The 18,709-nt window shown below is 41.8% G+C and overlaps 1 protein-coding gene across 1 annotated transcript in view; it reads right to left on the minus strand.

Moving 5' to 3' along the window:
- LOC309569790 (Fc receptor-like protein 3) overlaps nucleotides 1-18,709 on the minus strand; it is a gene marked incomplete at both ends in the record, with an annotated part of 63,417 nt that overhangs the window by 41,813 nt on the left and 2,895 nt on the right. Inside the window, 5 exons of the mRNA XM_082275794.1 lie at nucleotides 836-1,096; nucleotides 8,230-8,484; nucleotides 14,091-14,339; nucleotides 14,536-14,817; nucleotides 17,784-18,032. Of these exons, the coding sequence (XP_082131920.1) occupies nucleotides 836-1,096; nucleotides 8,230-8,484; nucleotides 14,091-14,339; nucleotides 14,536-14,817; nucleotides 17,784-18,032 (1,296 nt within the window). The remainder of the gene's footprint in view (nucleotides 1-835; nucleotides 1,097-8,229; nucleotides 8,485-14,090; nucleotides 14,340-14,535; nucleotides 14,818-17,783; nucleotides 18,033-18,709) is intronic.

Raw genomic sequence — 18,709 nt, forward strand, 5'->3', positions numbered from 1 at the left:
AAAAGAGCATGCATGCCCACTGAGAGCTTGGCGCATGCTCTGAAATGCATCGTGTTCCCCCTTTTGGTCCTGGTGACGTCACGCGGCGATACGCTGCGCTCCAGTCTTACACGCGGAAACAAGTTGATTCCGGAAGACGGCGGCCGGCTTTGTTTGTCCTCCCGTTTCATCTATCAGCAGCCATCTGCTTTCTGCTCCCGAACACTGGACTTTGGACTTCATCTCCCGCCACCAGTTTTGAGCCTTACACAATGTATCCCATGTGAGTTTTTACAATTTGTGTGCATTCTTGGATTAAACATACTGCACTTAGAGGCGCTCCGTTTGTCTCTTTCTTTTAACCCTCTCCACAGAGCCTGACTTCCCTGTGTTATGGAGCCAGCCCTTTGTCATGGACTGTTTTATCTTTGATGGACTTTTATACTTTTAATTGTATGTACAGCACTCAGATGCACTGCTGTCATTTTTAGCGACTGTGATTTACAGTGAATGGCCCATTATACATTGATTATCCCGACCACCTTGTATTCATCCAGGGCGCCGGCTAATCTATTGTTTTTTGCCCACATCAGTAGAGAACACAGTAATGAAAAAGTGGCCAGCAGGAGAAACCACAGTCACTGAAGGGTTTTTTGGTGGCCCTTAATCTTTAAAACAGTGACCATCTGAGTCATTGTCCACTAAAGAGGGTAGTATGCCCACTCATACTTGACAAGGTCCTGTTGTTTAAAAAAATGCCGATAACCTCTCTTTAAAATGATCCACAATACAATGCTACTATATACATATAGGAATTAAAGGATCTAAAAAAAAAAAAAATGAAAAAAAAAATTACCTTGTACAGAAATATAGGTTTCAGCCCATATCCATTCAGCATTCTGATGGTCAAAATCAAATTTATTTTTACATTTGTACATGCCGCTCATCGCTGTGTTTACATTTTGAATATGTAAGATATCATTTGTGGATTTTAATTGTTCATTATCCTTGTAAAATAATGTCATGACTTCATTCTCATAGCCGGGCAAGCTGTGACATTTTACATCAAAGGAATCACCTTCAACAACATCAGGTGGAGCCTGCAGGATAAGATGGGCTGGAAAAAGAAGAGTCAGTATTAAAGTTAAAATTTAGGACAGAGAACCTAGGGTACAATGCCAGACAGGAGAGAATGGATTTGATGAGTACAGACCTGATAGTTGTGTCTGATTCAGGACATGAGGCACGACAGGGGAGGACAGAAATTAGCTTGAACCTCAGTACGAAGAATGGAGAGCAATACAGTACCAAATGTGAATGTCGTGTTTTAATAAAATGGAGATGGGTCTCATGTGGGTTTGGAGAGAGTGCTGACTTTTAGCTAATTGAATGTGGTGGAGCTGTCCTATTCACCCAAAAGGGATACTAGGAAAAATAAGAAAGTGCGGAGAAGGGCAATCAAACTAATAAGAGGCATGGAGGAGCTCAGCTATGAGGAGAGATTAAGAGATTAGAGGAACTTGATTTATTCTCTCTTGAGAAGAGGAGATTAAGGAGATATAATCACCATGTATAAATACTTAAGGGGTCCGGTCCATATAGTGAACTTGGTGTTGAGTTATTCACCTTAAGGTCATCACAGAGGACAAGGGGGCACTCTTTACATCTGGAGGAAAAGAGATTTCATCTCCAAATACAGATAGACTTCTTGATAGTAAGAGCAGTGAAAATGTGGAATAGACTCAAGAGCCAGCTCAGTAGATTGCTATAAAAGGCCTGGATTCTTTTCTAAATGCACATAATATAACTGGATACTAATATTTAGAGGAAAAGTTGATACGGGGAATATCAAATTGCCTCTCGGGGGATCAGGAAGGAATTCCTTTCCTCCACTGGAGCAAAGTGGATCATACTTTTTTCCTTCCTCTGTATCAACTGTTGGTATAAGATTGTGTTTATGGAGGTTTTCTATTTGTGTGTGTATGTAACTATTCAGTCATTTGTGAATCAACGTCCCCGTTTTTAAACTATTACTTCAGACTTTCCAAGTCTCCCGCGACTTGCGGGAGTCTCCCGCAAGTGCCGTGTGATCTCTGCCAGGGGCGGACTGGGCCGGGGGTTCAGCTGCTGGAACTGCACGGTCGCACTTTCTCATTCTTTACATGTCAGTCCCGGGCTGGCCTAATTATTTTTTATGCAGAATGCAGACAGGCTGGAACTCAGGAGAATACAGGGTGATGTCATGAGGGAGGGACTTATGCAGCTTCAGCTATCCATTGGCTGGGGAGGCAGCAGGGGCAGTGCAGAACCACCTCCTGAGCCAATAAGTACACAAAGTAAAACTTCATCCCATGGGCTTTCTGTATAGTGCGGGATGGAGCAGCAGTTGTCATCTGGGGAGAAGGCTGAACAGGGTGCTTTTCAGCCAATCATGGCTCAGGGGCTAAGTCCACATCCCACACTATATAAGGCTGATGCTTACACAGCAGCCGTGTGTAATGTGTTACAATAGTGATTAGCAGTGGCGGCCGGTGTATTGAGGGCGCAGGTAAGCCGCCCCCCATCCATGCGTCCGGCCCCCTAATCTACATGCAGGGGCTCCGGACGCATGGAGCTTACTGGGCTTTTTTTTTTAAATCACCTGATTAGAGCCAGAGGCTCTAATAGGGTGATGCAAAGGGTGGTCCCGGGGCGCAGAGCAGTGCGCCCGCGAGCCCACCCATTGTGTGACAATAGCCGCGGCTGCTCCAGGGCTCCAGGTAAGTGCACTGGTCTCGGGGGGGGGGGGGGTCCACAGGGGGCATGTGTGTTGGTCACTGCATTGAAAGGGGGCATGTACGCTGGTCACTGCATTGAAAGGGGGCATGTACGCTGGTCACTGCATTGAAAGGGGGCATGTACGCTGGTCACTGTATTGAAAGGGGGCATGTACGCTGGTGACTGCATTGAAATGGGGCATGTATGCTGGTCACTGCATTGAAGGGGGCACGCTGGTCACTGTGCATTGAAAGGGGGCACGCTGGTCACAGTGCATTGAAAGGGGGCACGCTGGTCACTGGGCATTGAAAGGGGGCATGCTGGTCACTGTGCATTGAAAGGGGGCACACTGGTCTCTCTACATTGAAAAGGGGGCACGCTGGTCTCTCTGCATTGAAAGGGGGCACGCTGGTCTCTCTGCATTGAAAGGGGGCACGCTGGTCTTTCTGCATTGAAAGGGGGCACGCTGGTCACACTGCATTGAAAGGGGGCACACTATACCTTATTTACTGAAGGCCCCTTTCACACTTTTGCGACCTCAAAGTCACGCAATTTTTTACAGCGTTTTTTGCCGCAAAGCAATGCCTATTAAATTTTTCTGTTTGCGCCCCCCCAAAAATTTTGAGCACCAGCCGCCACTGGTGGTGATTAGGCAGGTAGTTTGTGGATAGTGAGTTCAGTCAGTTTAGTGCAGTCAGTGTAGTGTACAGGCATACGCCACTTTTAAAATGAATAAATATGTTGTAGTCTTGGGTCCCCTCTCGGTGCTCCCCAAATTTTGTGTCCCTGTCACTTATAGATTGGGAGCAGTGCCATGCCAAGCTGACCAATATTTCCCATAGACACCAATGTTAAAGACGGGGAGCAGTAACATGTCAAGCTGACCAATATTTCCCATAGACACCAATGTTAAAGACGGGGAGCAGGGCCATGTCAAGCTGACCAATATTGCCCATAGGTGCCAATGAGCACTGAAAGCTGAAACTTGGTCTAGGCAGGAAGGGGGTGAAAGTGTTTTGTATTTAAGTGGTTAAGAGGGAACCCTATGACAGAATAAAAAAAAAAGGGCATGGGTCTGATACAGATTTTAAGGGGAACTTTACGCCAACATTTTAAAGAAAAACAGTGTGGGGTCCCCCCCAACATCCATACCAGGCCCTTATCCGAGCATGCAGCCTGGCAGGCCAGGAAATGGGTGAACGAGCAGTTCCCCCCCCTCCTGAACCATACCAGGCCGATTGCCCTCAACATGGAGAGGGTGATTTGGGTTGTCCATGTTGATGGGGACAAGCGCCTCTTCCCGACAACCCTGGGCTGTGGCTGTGGGGGCCTGCGGGTGGGGGGCTTATCGGAATCTGGAAGCCCCCTTCAACCAGGGGGCCACCAGATCCTGCCCCCCTCTTGTGAATAGGTATTGGGTACATCCTACCCCTACCCATTCACCAAAAAGTGTAAAAAAGTAAAAACCACAGAACACAGTTTTTGACAAGTCCGTTATTAAAAAGAAAAAAAAAACAGTGTCCCTCGATGTAAATCCACCGTCAATCATGACGCCCGCCTGACCCGAAAAAAATAAAGAAAAAATTAAAAAACGCTTCGCCTCTTCCGAGGCTACCCGCCCTATGCCACTCTTCAGCTTTGGCAGCTCTTTTATAGGCAAGGGGCGAGGCAATCCGGTTACGTCAACCGGTGGCACTGCTTCTTCTGACGTCACGTGACTTCAAAAGAGGCGGTGCCACCAAGTGACGTAACTGTGTGGCCCCACCCCTTACCTATAAAAGAGCTGGCAAAGCTGAAGAGCGGGCATACGGCAGGTAGCTTCGGAAGAGGCGAAGCGTTTTTTATTTTTTTTTCTATTTTTCGGATCCGGCAGGCGTCGTGATTGATGATGGATTTACATCGGGGGACACAATTTTTTTTCTTTTTAATAAAGGACTTGTCAAAAACTGTGTTCTGTGGTTTTTATTTTTTTACACTTTTTGGTGAATGGGCAGGGGTACGATGTACCCGATACCCATTCACAAGGGGGGGGGGCAGGATCTGAGGGCCCCCTTGTTAAATGGGGCTTCCAGATTCCCCACCCGCAGACCCCCACAACCACAGCCCAGGGTTGTTGGGAAGAGGCCCTTGTTCCCATCAACATGGGGCACCCCAAAGCAACCTCTCCATGTTGAGGGCAAGCAGCCTGGTATAATTCAGGAAGGGGGGGCGCTTGCTTGTCCAAGTCTGATAACGCGTGGGATGCGAAACGGCCGTAGAGCTATTATCTCAAACGCTTAAGGTCCAGCCATCACTCCATCTTGGCTTTTGAAGTGAGTCCTTTGATTGTTTGAATGTTATTTATTTTATATCTTCATGTACACTGTTTTTCATGTCAGTGTTACTCAATTTTTACCTATTAAATTTTAAAACACCTTTTCATACTGCACCATGAGCCTCTTCCCTTTTTTATTAAAATCTCACATGACGTGTTGAGTGGATAAACTTTTTGGAGTTTGTTCCTGAGACCGGATGTTGCTGAATATCTTGATGTCCAAAGGCTACGAGGCTTGCTGAACCATACCCTAATGCTGTCCTATAATTTAGACAGCACCTGGCTCTGGTGAGTGTGCATTTCATTCATCGGTGGTGGATACATCAACGTTTATGAACCATTTCTTATCATCTGCACCGGGATTTATTCATGAACTCTACCACATCTTATGAATGAACTTTCATGATATAATTTGTTATATTCACCTCACAGGGATACTTTTTGTTGTATTTTACTAAGTATATTTTTTCTGAAGTGCAGTAAGACCCCCCTTTTTTTCTGTATTTCAGTGTTTGTATATTTACGCTTTTTTTTTTTTTTTTTTTTTTCTTTCAAAAACATTTTATTAAATTTCTTGGTGAACATGAACATGTAAATAACAGTGGATTTACAAGGGCCGTATAATACAATGCAAATTAATATTAGACATGTAACAAGGTCAATAGCAAAAGGGAGACTTAAGAACTCTTAAGATTTGAGGGGAGAGAGGAAAATACAATATCATCACAGAAAAAAGTGAATGAATAGGTAACTGTTATGGGGGGGAACACAGTAAACATATTGTGAATTAAACAGAATGTGTAAATCACATGGGAATCCGTCCCATAATCCAGACACCCCCAAAGGGGATCATGCTGTGTCCGGTTCACGGGAGGGCTCCACGGAGATGGGCCGTGTATTTTCTAAATAAGAAAGAGCGGATAATAGATGGAGGGGGAAAAAGATAGAAAAAAAAAAAAAAATAATAATAATAGGGGGACCCTCTTATAGTATTAGCGAAAGGAAGCTATTTAGGAGGGTGGAATGTTTGAGGGTTAGAAGATTCATATGCACCATATATGATAGTATGTAAACGTATCAGGTGTGGTGGAGGGGGGGGGGTGGGAAGGGAAGAGGGGGATGTAGGAAGGGCAAAAAGGGGAGGTATTGTAGAAAGCAGAACAGGGATAGACTAGACATTGTTAAATAGTAATCAACAACTTGTCAAGATAATGATAGAGAGATACCAAGCAAGCATTATGAAAAAGAAAGAAAAAGAAACTTTGGGTTTAGTTTGATGCTGAAGTGTAGTTCACATATACATCAGATTTAGTGAATTCGAGCCAAGGGGCCCATATCTTGTAGAATTTATCAGGGGATTCTCTGGCTTGGTGGATTAATTCTTCCATTTCGGCAACTTTAGTAATACGGGAGAACCATTCTTTTATAGAGGGCGGGGTTATTGATAACCAATGACATGGGATGCACATCTTGGCAGCGTTGATGAGGTGTAGTATAAGTGATTTATTTACGCTTTTTTGCTAGCTACTGATACATTAGATCATTAGCGCTGAATCACAATTTTTGTTTTCTACCTATTTACTCTAGAAGAGCTGTACAGGGCTGTAGAAGGTCCTTAACCCATCAGCAGGACCGGTATCTGCTCCTTTGTGCAAGGAGGAACAGGATAAGCACTGCCAGAGCCCTACAAAATGACCTCCAGCAGGCCACTGGTGTGAATGTCTCTGACCAAACAATTGGAAACAGACTTCATGAGGGTGGCCTGAGGGCCCGACTTCCTTTAATGGGCCAGTTACCCAGTCCATACTAGTACAGATCCTAACACATTACCCAGTCCATACCAGTATACATCCTAACACATTACCCAGTCCATACCAGTATACATCCTAACACATTACCCAGTCCATACCAGTATACATCCTAACACATTAACCAGTCCATACCAGTATAGAACCTAACACATTACCCAGTCCATAAGAGTATAGATCCTAACACATTACCCAGTCCATATCAGCATAGATGCTAACACATTACCCAGTCCATACCAGTATATATCCTAACACATTACCCAGTCCATACCAGTTTAATTCCTAACACATTACCCAGTCCATACCAGTATAGATCCTAACACATTACCCAGTCCATACCAGTATAGATCCTAACACATTACCCAGTCCATACCAGTATAGATCCTAACACATTACCCAGTCCATACCAGTATACTTCCTAACACATTATGCAGTCCATACCAGTATAGATCCTAACACATTATGCAGTCCATACCAGTATAAATCCTAACACATTACCCAGTCCATACCAGTATAGATCCTAACACATTACCCAATCCATTTCAGTATACTGTAGATCCTAACACATTTACCAGTCCATACCAGTATAGATCCTAACACATTAACCAGTCCATTATAGTATAAATCCGAACACATTACCCACTCCATACCAGTATAGACCCTAACACATTACCCAGTCCATACCAGTATAGATACTAACACATTACCCAGTCCATACCAATATAGATCCTAACACGTTATGCAGTCCATACCAGTATAGATACTAACACATTACCCAGTCCATACCAGTATAGATCCTAACACATTACCCAGTCCATACCAATATAGATCCTAACACATTACCCAGTCCATACCAATATAGATCCTAACACGTTATGCAGTCCATATTAGTATAAATCCTAACACATTACCCAGTTCATACCAGTATAGATCCTAACACATTCTCCAGTCCATATCATTAGAGATCCTAACACATTACCCAATCCATTTCAGTATACTGTAGATCCTAACACATTAACCAGTCCATACCAGTATAGATCCTAACACATTACCCAGTCCATACCAGTATAGATCCTAATACATTACCCAGTCCATACCAGTATAGATCCTAATACATTACCCAGTCCATACCAGTATAGATCCTAACACATTACCCAGTCCATACCAGTATAGATATCCAGCATGAGATTTTATCCCCATTTAGATCTGATGCGTTTTCAAAGTGTTCCTTTCATTTTTTTGAGCAGTGTAATAATATAGGTACAGTATATGTATAAGAACAATAACACACAACGCGGGGAACATTTGATACGTGAAATAGTTTGATATTTAAAGCAATTTGTCCCTAGCTAAAAAGACAGAAAAACTTACCATTGCTAATTACTTCCAATCTTACAAGGTAGCTACGATCCTTTCCAGAGCTACACTGGTAAACCCCACTGTCCTCTATATTTGAAGATATGATTTTTAACTCTTGATTTGACTCTCCGCTGATTGGTTTTCCATCTTTGATCCAGTCATAGTTCTGTGTTGGTTTAGTGGTGTTACAAGTCATAGTTATCATTTCATTCTTAAACACCGTTCCCCAGGGAGGTGAGAGGGTCACAACGGGCCTGTCTGGTTTTCCTGCAACACGCAATGAAAAAACAAACCTAAAGTGATTGTAAACGATCACCTTGTAAAACATACAGGTTAAAATAGAAATGAAACACAAAACATTTTTGTATAGATACATAAAAAAAAAAAAAATTATAAATACTTCTTTCCCCTTTTTTATAAGTGATCACATTCCCTCTGTTCTCAACTGCATAAGAGCTGGGGGGAGGCGAAGCAGCAGCACACTGAGCTTCCCAGTGAATGGCTGTGCAGCGGGCGCGTGTAAGGACAGCTCTGATCATTGGAGGAGAGCACACTGAGTTCACCATCTATGTCCCATTGTGGAGATTTCTCTTCACTTCTGATATGGCCAAACAGGAAGTGAGAGGAAATCCGTGAAAATTAGGGGCCTCCTCCACCCATCTCAGAACGAGTGTCCCCATGGGAAGATTTCCCCTTGATGACTTTTTGGGGGCAACCTAAAATTTGGAATTTTCTTTTACTTTCACTTTCAATGATAATGGTAAACAGGACAAAGAGGGTGAATCTCCTTAACGGGGGCACAGACAGCAATAAAAACTGACAGGTGTTCAAATACCTCTTCACTCCATCCCAAAACTAAAAAACGAAAAAACAAAAAAGTTGTGCCTTTAGCTGTACTTAAAAGCGGAGTTCCAACCTCATTTTTTATTTATTTTTTTATTTTAAAAAGACACCCGTGATGTTAATAATAATGTCTTTCCAAAAAGGTAATTATATGCAAAGTCGTTGTATTATTTCAGCATTTTTATTTAAAACTAACCTTTCATTCTAAGACAAAAGTAGTGTGGTGCTGCGCTATTAGGTGATAATAATAAAAAAATCATAAATACCAAATTACTCAATAATATAGTGGTTATAGATAGTATATGTACAAAACAAATAATGCTAATAGTCATAAACCATAAAACAAAATTATTCATTAGAATATGTAATTAGATACCCAGCAACACAAGTAAAATTGGTAGAAGTGACAAATTCTTAATCTGTCTATATATTGAAAAATAATAAAAGATTATAAAAAGGTGTTTGTTGTTTCGCGGGACCCTTCACCATTTAAAAAATGAAACTCTGGTCAAAAATGAAAGTTTTCCTATTAATAATATGTTCAATATCTTTATCTTTGATATTATTCATTTTCTGGCTAGCTGCTTGTGTAGCTTAGAAAGTCTTATCTAAACTGGACAATCAGCTTCTTCCTGTTCTTCACCGACAAAGCTATCTCCCTTTATCTGAATTTGCTAAGCTGTCTTTCACTTCCTGAAAAGGTTGTCAGTCTTTCTTAGACAGGCATGCCTAGACCTGCCCCCCCCCATCATATCTTTCCTATCCTTCACCATGATCTCCTCCTATCTTCATTGCCTTGTTTAGGCTAGCAGCTTCTCCTGAGAGAGAGGGAGAGAGAGGAAGAGGAGGGTCACGTGACCGTCGCATTATGAGAAAAATAAGGTACAACGGAACATTTGTGTCAGGTCCATTTTAGATCATAGACTCGCCTATTTGAGGGCTAGAGATACAGTTCTGGATAGGAACCCCAACCCCCTTTTTTTTCCCATTGTCCACCATCTTACTCCTGGATATACACATTTACATACAGAGTTACCCCCTGAGGTTCATCACCTCACAGATTAATTGGGTGACTATCTACAATGGACGTTATCATTCTCCTGTCTGATTTGAGCTGAACTATCATGAAAAAAGAGATGGAATTGCCCCTTATTACATACCAGATATTCTGCAACACGGCACACCTCACTCCTTTTCTATAATATTCCACTTCACTGTATCTAATCCCTAGATGCTCAACTGCTCAACATGAAAGACTGTTCGCATCTTAGACAGTTACATCTTTTGAAGTACCCTTATGGAAATGCGAGCTCAACCAATAGGCCCCTAACATAGAGAATAGAAGCAAATGACAAGTATTGGTATTGGTCTATACCAGTGATGGCGAACCTAAGCACCCCAGATGTTTTGAGCTACATTTTCCATGATGCTCAACTGCATTGCAGAGTGCATGAGCATCATTGGAAATGTAGTTCCAAAACATCTGGGGTGCCAAGGTTCGCCATCACTGGTCTATACTGTCTTTGTATCATTTATCCTGCCCATCTTCCCGCCACCGAGAGGGAGATCCATTTTCATATCTCAGTTTTGCTTTTAAAGGAAAGGTCATGGGTTCACACAAGTTTATTTACCTTTACTCTGTGGGCTGCCATTATAACTCCTCCCACGCGCCCCACAGGTAGTAGTTATAAACTGTTACATAAACTGTTTTTTACACCTTCTAACTACTTTCTTATTGACCTTCGGTGTTAATCATCGAAAGGTGTTGTTAGCAATCTTCAGTGTGTACCCTTATTGAAATAGGGCGTCCACAGGAATTACGTATTATTACTGGCTAAAGTATAAATCTCACTCATTCTTGTTTCTTTTGTTTACAGTCAAACTTTTATCTTTATTCTTCTCTCCCTTTCTTCCTAATTATCTCTCCTTTCAACTTTTATCTCTGGACCTCTTCGATAAGCAGTGCAAAGGAAAGACCAACAGAAACCCAGGTACTAAAGACAAAAGATCTACAGCGCCTTACTCTTCTTACTGTAAGTACAGATGACAATTTCCACACTAACATCCCTCACAACTTACCCTGACAATGACATTCTCTGCTCTTGGGAAAGGTCCTACTGTGATCTCTCCCAACTGCCGAGGCTTGAATATTCCTGAAAAGCGAATCTCACTGCTACGTAAACTCAAAAAGTCTAGACCACAATTCGTTTTTCTTCAGGAGACACATTTCCGCACACAACATATCTCTAAAATGTTGAATAGATTTTTCACTAAAGCCTTCCATTCCACCAATTACTCTTCTAAAACCAAAGGAGTGTCTATCTTAGTGAGTAAAGAGGCTCCATTTTTTCTCCAACAACAATTGACTAACTCGGAGGCCAGATACCTTTTCCTGAAAGGTACTTTGGCAGGCAGACCTGTTACACTTATCAACGTGTTCTTCCCAAACTCTGCCCAAATTACCTTTTGCAAGCATATCATAGATGAGTTGAAATGTTTCACCTCAGGATGCATCATCCTTGGAGGTGACTTCAATATACCTATGAACCCAATGATGAACCCCTCCAATGAAAATTCAAGAATTAAATACAGCATACTCAAAAAACTCAAAGAGCTATTACGCTCTCGAACACTAGTGGATGTATGGAGATCATTACATCCAGATGATAGAGATTACACATATTACTCTAACATACACGACAAATATTTCCACATAGAGTATATTTTCATGACACAATGAGACCTAACAGACCTTAGAGAAGCAAATAGTGGGAATCAATCAATATCCGACTATTTCCCTATTTCAATGCTGCTAGCTTCTCCTTTACCACAAACACAGAAAGCCTTTAACTGGCGTTTAAACCCCTCTTTGCAGACAGACCCTGAAATTTACCAGCAAATTGCTGAAGAAATTTCACACTATTTGTCGACTAACATGCCAGAAGATTTATCCCCATTAACGATAGGGGAGGCACATTACGAGGCAAATTTATAAAGTGGAGGGCAAGACGTAAACAGGAAAAGGAGGCAGAAATGTCAAGTTTAGCTGACAAAATGTTGCAGTTTTAGAACTGCAACACAAACAATCGCTAGCCATAAAAAACATAAAGAACTCTTAGAAAATCGTAATTCTCCTCAACAAATTTTAGATGCAAAAGCCAAACATACTGTTCCTCTGCAAAGGAGTCTACTATGAGTATGGGGACAAAACTAGCAAATTTTTAGCGATAGCTCAAGGAATCTCAATTACCTCTAATATACACGGGATGCAAAAATAAGCTAGGAAAACTGGAATGCACAACAAACCTTATTGCTAACCAGTTCCACAAATACTACTCAAGCTTATATAACCTTCCCCCTCAGCACAAACCTGCCACACTGCCAGAGTTGTATAAAGTACTCGAAACCCATACTTGAGTAAAAGTACAAGTGCTCGATCAAAAAGTGACTTGAGTAGAAGTGGAAGTGCTCGATCAAAAAGTGACTTGAGTAGAAGTACTAAAGTATTCAACATTTTTTGTACTTAAGTATTGCAAGTCGTTTTTTTTTTTAAATTTTGCTACTCAAGTACTGAAAGTAAAAGTACCAGTAGTTTTGAAAAAAAATTGCTACTCAAGTACTGAAAGTAGAAGTACAAGTACTGTGTTATGTAGTTATTAAAGAAAGAAGTCAAAAGTTTGAACATCATATTGTTTTTTATTATTTCAAATGCAGCTTTTATTTATACATACAGTAGCATTTATTTTCATATGCGCTGATAATACACAATGTTTTGAACTTCATGAAACCTCCATCTACTGTTCTAGCAGTGGTAATTTTTATAATAGTAACGAGTAACTATGCAGCACAAAAAAAAAATATCGGAGTAGAGGTATTGAAATCATTGAAAAAATGTAGTGAAGTAAAAGTGGAAGTAGGAGAAAAAAATTCTACTCCAGGAAAGTACAGATAACGCCTTTCAGTACTTAAGTACAGTAGTGAAGTAGTTCTACTTAGTTACTATACATCTCTGCACACTGCAAGGCAATAGAGAATCTATATTAAAAGACTACTTAACCACTTGCCGATCGCCCGCTGCCTTTTTACTGCAGCAGTGCTGCTACTGGAGTGCATGTGGAATCGGCGGCGCGCGCGCCGGAGCCGCACTCCCACTGTGTTTAGACGGGAGACGTGCTGCGAGAGGGGCGGTGGCGATTGCCACCTTCCTCCCGCAATTGTCCGGGAAATGGAGAGAAGACCCGCCTGCTTATGCAAAACAAAGTAGGCAGATCTTCTTTTAGACAGGCAGGGAGAGATCAGCAGTTTCAGCTAAGCTGAAACTGCGATCTGTCTGTGCTTGTCACAGAACCCCCCTCCCCCCACACAGTCAGTAAACATATTAGGCATAGATTTAACCCCTTGATCACCCCCAGTATTAACCCCTTCCCTGCCAGTGTCCTTTATACAGTAACAGTACATATTTTAGTACTGATTACTGTAGTAATGTCACTGGTCCCCACCCAAAAAGTGTCAAAAAATGTCAGTTAGGGGTCTGATCTGTCCGCAGCAATGTCACAAAAATCGCAGACCGCCGCCATTACTAATAAAAAAAAAAAAAAATAAAAAGTCCAAAAATCTATCCGTAGTTTGTAAACGCAATACCTTTTGCGCAAACCAATTAAAATACCCTTTTTGGGATTTTTTTTTACCAAAAATATGTAGCAGAATACAAATTGGCCTAAACTGATAGAAAATTTTTATTGGGAATGTTTTATAGCAGAAAGTAAAAAATATGGCGTTTTTTTCAAAATTGTCCCTCTTTTTTTGTTTATAGCGCAAAATCTAAAAACCGCAGAGGTGATCAGCTCTATTTGTGGGGAATACGACCGTGCAATTTTCCATTAAAGTAACGCAATGCCGAATCGCAAAAAATGGCCTGGTCATTAAGGGGGTAAAATCCTTCCGGGGCTGAAGTGGTTAATACAAAGCAAAATCCCCACACTAAATTCCACAGATATTGATGACCTGGAACAGCCTATTAGAGAACTCACCATTGTCAATCATACCAAGTCTCGCCGGATGGCTGTAGATGGTTTTGTCAGTCGAGCACTTATACAATTCATTGGCTCCTACTTTCACGTCAATTTTATTTTGTTTGTTCCAATAAAATATCAGATCTTTTTTATACCAGTAACTGTTCACTTCCACTGATCCCACACTGCATGACAGAGTCACTGAATCACCGCGATAAAATTGGTTCCAATTAGGGGATAGGGTTACAACCGGTCTGGCTGCAGCTCCTATAAGAGAGAACAATGTGAATGTTACTTAGGAAGAAAAACGACCTGGGGAGCCACCAACCTACACAAGGAGAGAGAGCAGCTGTGATCGGTCTTTATTACAAGAAAAAGTCTCATACTAGATTACTGCACAGATCTGGAAGAAATACACAAAAATACTTTGGAACGTTTTCAATGGTCAGTCAATTTCTCTTACTTTGGATCTCAATTGATAACCCATCACTCATCTTCCTCACAGTGTCAGACGTTGTCCTCACTTCACAGGTATATTTCCCAGAATCCTCCAGCTGAGCTGACCGCACTCTGTATGTATCAGATACATTGTATTCTTGCACATTCCGTCCATCTCTGTAGAAGGCAAAGTGCAGCTCTGTGCCACCTCTGAGCGGGTTCAGTCTGGTGTCACATCTCACCATCATGTCATCTCCTTCTCGTCGCGGGTCAACAATTTTTTCAATTTTTGGAGTTGTGAACAGATCTATAAAAACCAAGGAAAATCTTATGTGTGTAGGTTTTTTTTTGTACTTGTTTGAGTGACTACTATTCCTTCCTTCCCATTCCCTCCATACTTCACCATCATCACCACCGCTTGAAGCCACACTCGTGCCTTCATTTCTAACATGCCATGAAACAATTGGTAACAGACTTTTAGATCAGGAGGCAGAGATTCAAGGTATAAAAACAAAATGCCTTGGAAACCTTGAGCACTGCAGTAAACTGTGGGTGTGATAAAATTGTGTTAACAGTGGGAGGGGCTTAAAGGGGTAACTTTAGATAAACCCGAGTCTATGTTGCTATGGCTCAATATTATGTAACACACAGTACAGGGTTCAGGAGTGAATAGCATATGATGCTCAGAGGTCAGGAACAAGTAACACAGATCACAAAGGTCAGGAATTAGTAAAGCACACATTGCATTGATTAGATGTAAGTAAATCACAGAGTGCAGGGTTCAAGTAAAATATGGAGAGCAGAGGTTAGGAGCAATTTAGCTTGGAGTAAAGGGTTCAGGAGTAAGTAACATATGGAGAGCAGAGGTTAGGAGCAAGTAAGCATGGCGTGTAGGGTTCAGGAGTAAGTAACATATGGGGAGCAGAGGTTAGGAGCAAGTAAGCATGGAGTGTAGGGTTCAGGAGTAAGTAACATATGGAGAGAAGAGGTTAGAAGCCAATAAGCACAGAGTGTAGGGTTCAGGAGTAAGTAACATATGGAGAGCAGAGGTTAGGAGCAAGTAGGCACTGAGTGTAAGGTTCAGGAGTAAGTAACATATGGAGAGAAGAGGTTAGAAGCCAATAAGCACAGAGTGTAGGGTTCAGGAGTAAGTAACATATGGAGGGCAGAGGTTAGAAGCAAGTAAGCACGGAGTGTAGGGTTCAGGAGTAAGTAACATATGGAGAGAAGAGGTTAGAAGCCAATAAGCACAGAGTGTAGGGTTCAGGAGTAAGTAACATATGGAGAGCAGAGGTTAGGAGCAAGTAGGCACTGAGTGTAAGGTTCAGGAGTAAGTAACATATGGAGAGAAGAGGTTAGAAGCCAATAAGCACAGAGTGTAGGGTTCAGGAGTAAGTAACATATGGAGAGCAGAGGTTAGAAGCAAGTAAGCACGGAGTGTAGGGTTCAGGAGTAAGTAACATATGGAGAGAAGAGGTTAGAAGCCAATAAGCACAGAGTGTAGGGTTCAGGAGTAAGTAACATATGGAGAGCAGAGGTTAGGAGCATGTAGGCACTGAGTGTAAGGTTCAGGAGTAAGTAACATATGGAGAGAAGAGGTTAGAAGCAAGTAAGCATGGAGTGTAGGGTTCAGGAGTAAGTAACATATGGAGAAAAGAGGTTAGAAGCCAATAAGCACGGAGTCTACAGTTCAGGAGTAAGTAACATATGGAGACCAGAGGTTAGAAGCAAGTAAGCAAGTAGTGTAGGGTGCAGGAGTAAGGAACATATGGAGAGCAGGGGTTAGGAGCAAGTAAGCATGGCATGTAGGGTTCAGGAGTTAGTAACATATGGAGAGCAGAGGTTAGAAGCAAGTAGGCACAGAGTATAGAGTTCAGGAGTAAGTAAAATATGGAGGGCAGAGGTTAGGAGCAAGTAGATTAGGAGCAAGTAAGCAGGGAGTGTAGGATTCAGGAGTAAGTAATATATGGAAAGCAGAGATTAGAAGCCAATAAGCACAGAGTGCAAGTTCAGGAGGAGTAAGTAACATATGGAGAGCAGAGGTTAGAAGCAAGTAAGCAAGTAGTGTAAGGTTCAGGAGTAAGTAAAATATGGAGAGCAGGGGTTAGGAGCAAGTAGGCGTGGAGTGTAGGGTTTAGGAGTAAGTAACATATGGAGAGCAGAGGTTAGAAGCAAGTAAACACAGAATGTAGGGTTCAGGAGTAAGGAACATATGGGGAGCAGAGGTTAGGAGCAAATAAACACAGAATGTAGGGTTCAGGAGTGTAGCGGAATGGACACTGAGAGTGTGGTTTGTGTTGAAAGAGTGAGGGACTCTTTCACTTGGGACCATAATATTTCTGAGCAGTGTCCCTCAGGACATGTGTGGGGATGTATTGCAGATTGCTAGAATATGGCAGGAGTGTTTCATAGACCCATGCTAGGGTGGTAGGGGTTTGTTATTGTTGAATACCTGCATTCCATTGTTCTATTGTTCCTGTCTGCCTTGAGTAAGCTTATTATGGGATGTGTATGTTGTGTGGATTGCCTCTAAGAGGGAGGGGTTTTCCCAGAGTGTAGATCTCTCTTGTGTTTGTGTTTTCATTAAACGGTTCATTCTAGTTGACTCCCAGAACTGTGTGTCGTCCAGTTACTGGGGGGGAATTTTGCCTTGGATATTTTAGCACTTCCTCAGCTTCAAGGATTATACAGCGGAGATACCTAGGCTTTTCGCTGTCGCTGTTTTCCAGTTCGTCTAAAAGCGCTTTTGCGCAAAAAGAACGCTTTTTGGACGCCATGGTCGTTCTCTATTTTCCAGGCACAAAGCACTGGAAAAGCACAGGCAGGGCACTGGAAAAGTCACCAGGTGAAATCCTGTGGTGAAATGGGATGATACAGTGTAATCCGTTAGGATCACAGCTTTCTATCCTCTCATTGGGTGTATTTATATTTTTGAATTTACCGCTGGTTCCACCACCCTGCGTCGCAACGCTCGCAGGGAAGGGAACCGGAAGGCAAGTGCCGGCATCGGCCGAGCACACAGCGGGGAGAGAGTGTGAGGATGCCAGGGAGGACGGCGGGGGGATTGCAGGGAAGGTGAATAACATTCTGGGGTAATCCCGAGTGTGGCTCGGGGTTACCACGTTTGGTGCATAAAATTAACGCCGAGCCACACTCTGGAAGACAGCTAGGGAGGTTAATAAGCTTAAAAATAAAAATAAATCAATAAATAATGATATAACAAATAATTCAGTAATAATAATAAATAAAATAATATATAAAAGCAAAACTCACCTTGTACAGTAATAAATGTTTCAGCAGTTGTCCACTGTGGTACATTGTTGGGTATATGTTTCCCACATTGGTACATGCCGGCCTCTGCTGTGGTTATGTTGGCGATTTGTAGAAGGTCACCGATTTGTATCCATTCGTTATTAATTTGATAGTATATTATATTATTATCTTTATTCTTACTGTGACATCTCAGACTCGGGGAATCTCCTTCCACTATGTCAGGGGGAGTCTGCAGGATGAGGGGGACATCTGAAAATGAAAGAATAGAAAGATGATGTCATACAGTAAAATGTAGAAGAGGTTTTATAGAGACACTCCCCATCAAATAATGCAGCGGGGAATATCCCAGCACAGGGACGTCCTACTCAGTCTATATCTATAGGAAAGTCATGTGGAAAGTCACAAAACAACCAGGCAATACATTTCCAAAGAGCAAAAGGCTTTATTAACATCGGCTGCAGATGGGAGCAAATTACTAGTTAACCACTTTAAGAGCGGGCCTATTTTTGACACTTGGTGTTTTCAAGCTAAAATCATTTTTTTTTTTGCTAAAAAAATACTTAGAACCCCCCAAACATTATATATATATATATTTTTTAGCAGAGACCCTAGAGAATAAAATGGAGATCGTTGAAATATTTTTGTGTTCCAAAATTTTTATTGAAATCGCATTAACAAGGTACAACATTAGTAAGTAGAATAAACTCATTAATTAAAAGACGTTGCAATATTTTTTATCACACCGTGAAGCGGTCTTCCAAATGCAATTGCTTTGGAAAAAAATTCACTTATTTTGAATTAAAAAATAAGAAAACAGTAAAAGTTAGCCCAATTTATTTTCCATAGTGTAAAAGACAACGTTACGCTGAGTAAATAGATACCCAACATGTCTTGCTTCAAAATTGCGCACGCTCGCGGAATGGCGA

The sequence above is a fragment of the Pelophylax lessonae genome (genome assembly GCF_965119305.1).
Source record: "Pelophylax lessonae genome assembly, chromosome: 13".
In the NCBI taxonomy this organism is placed as follows: Eukaryota; Metazoa; Chordata; class Amphibia; order Anura; family Ranidae; genus Pelophylax; species Pelophylax lessonae.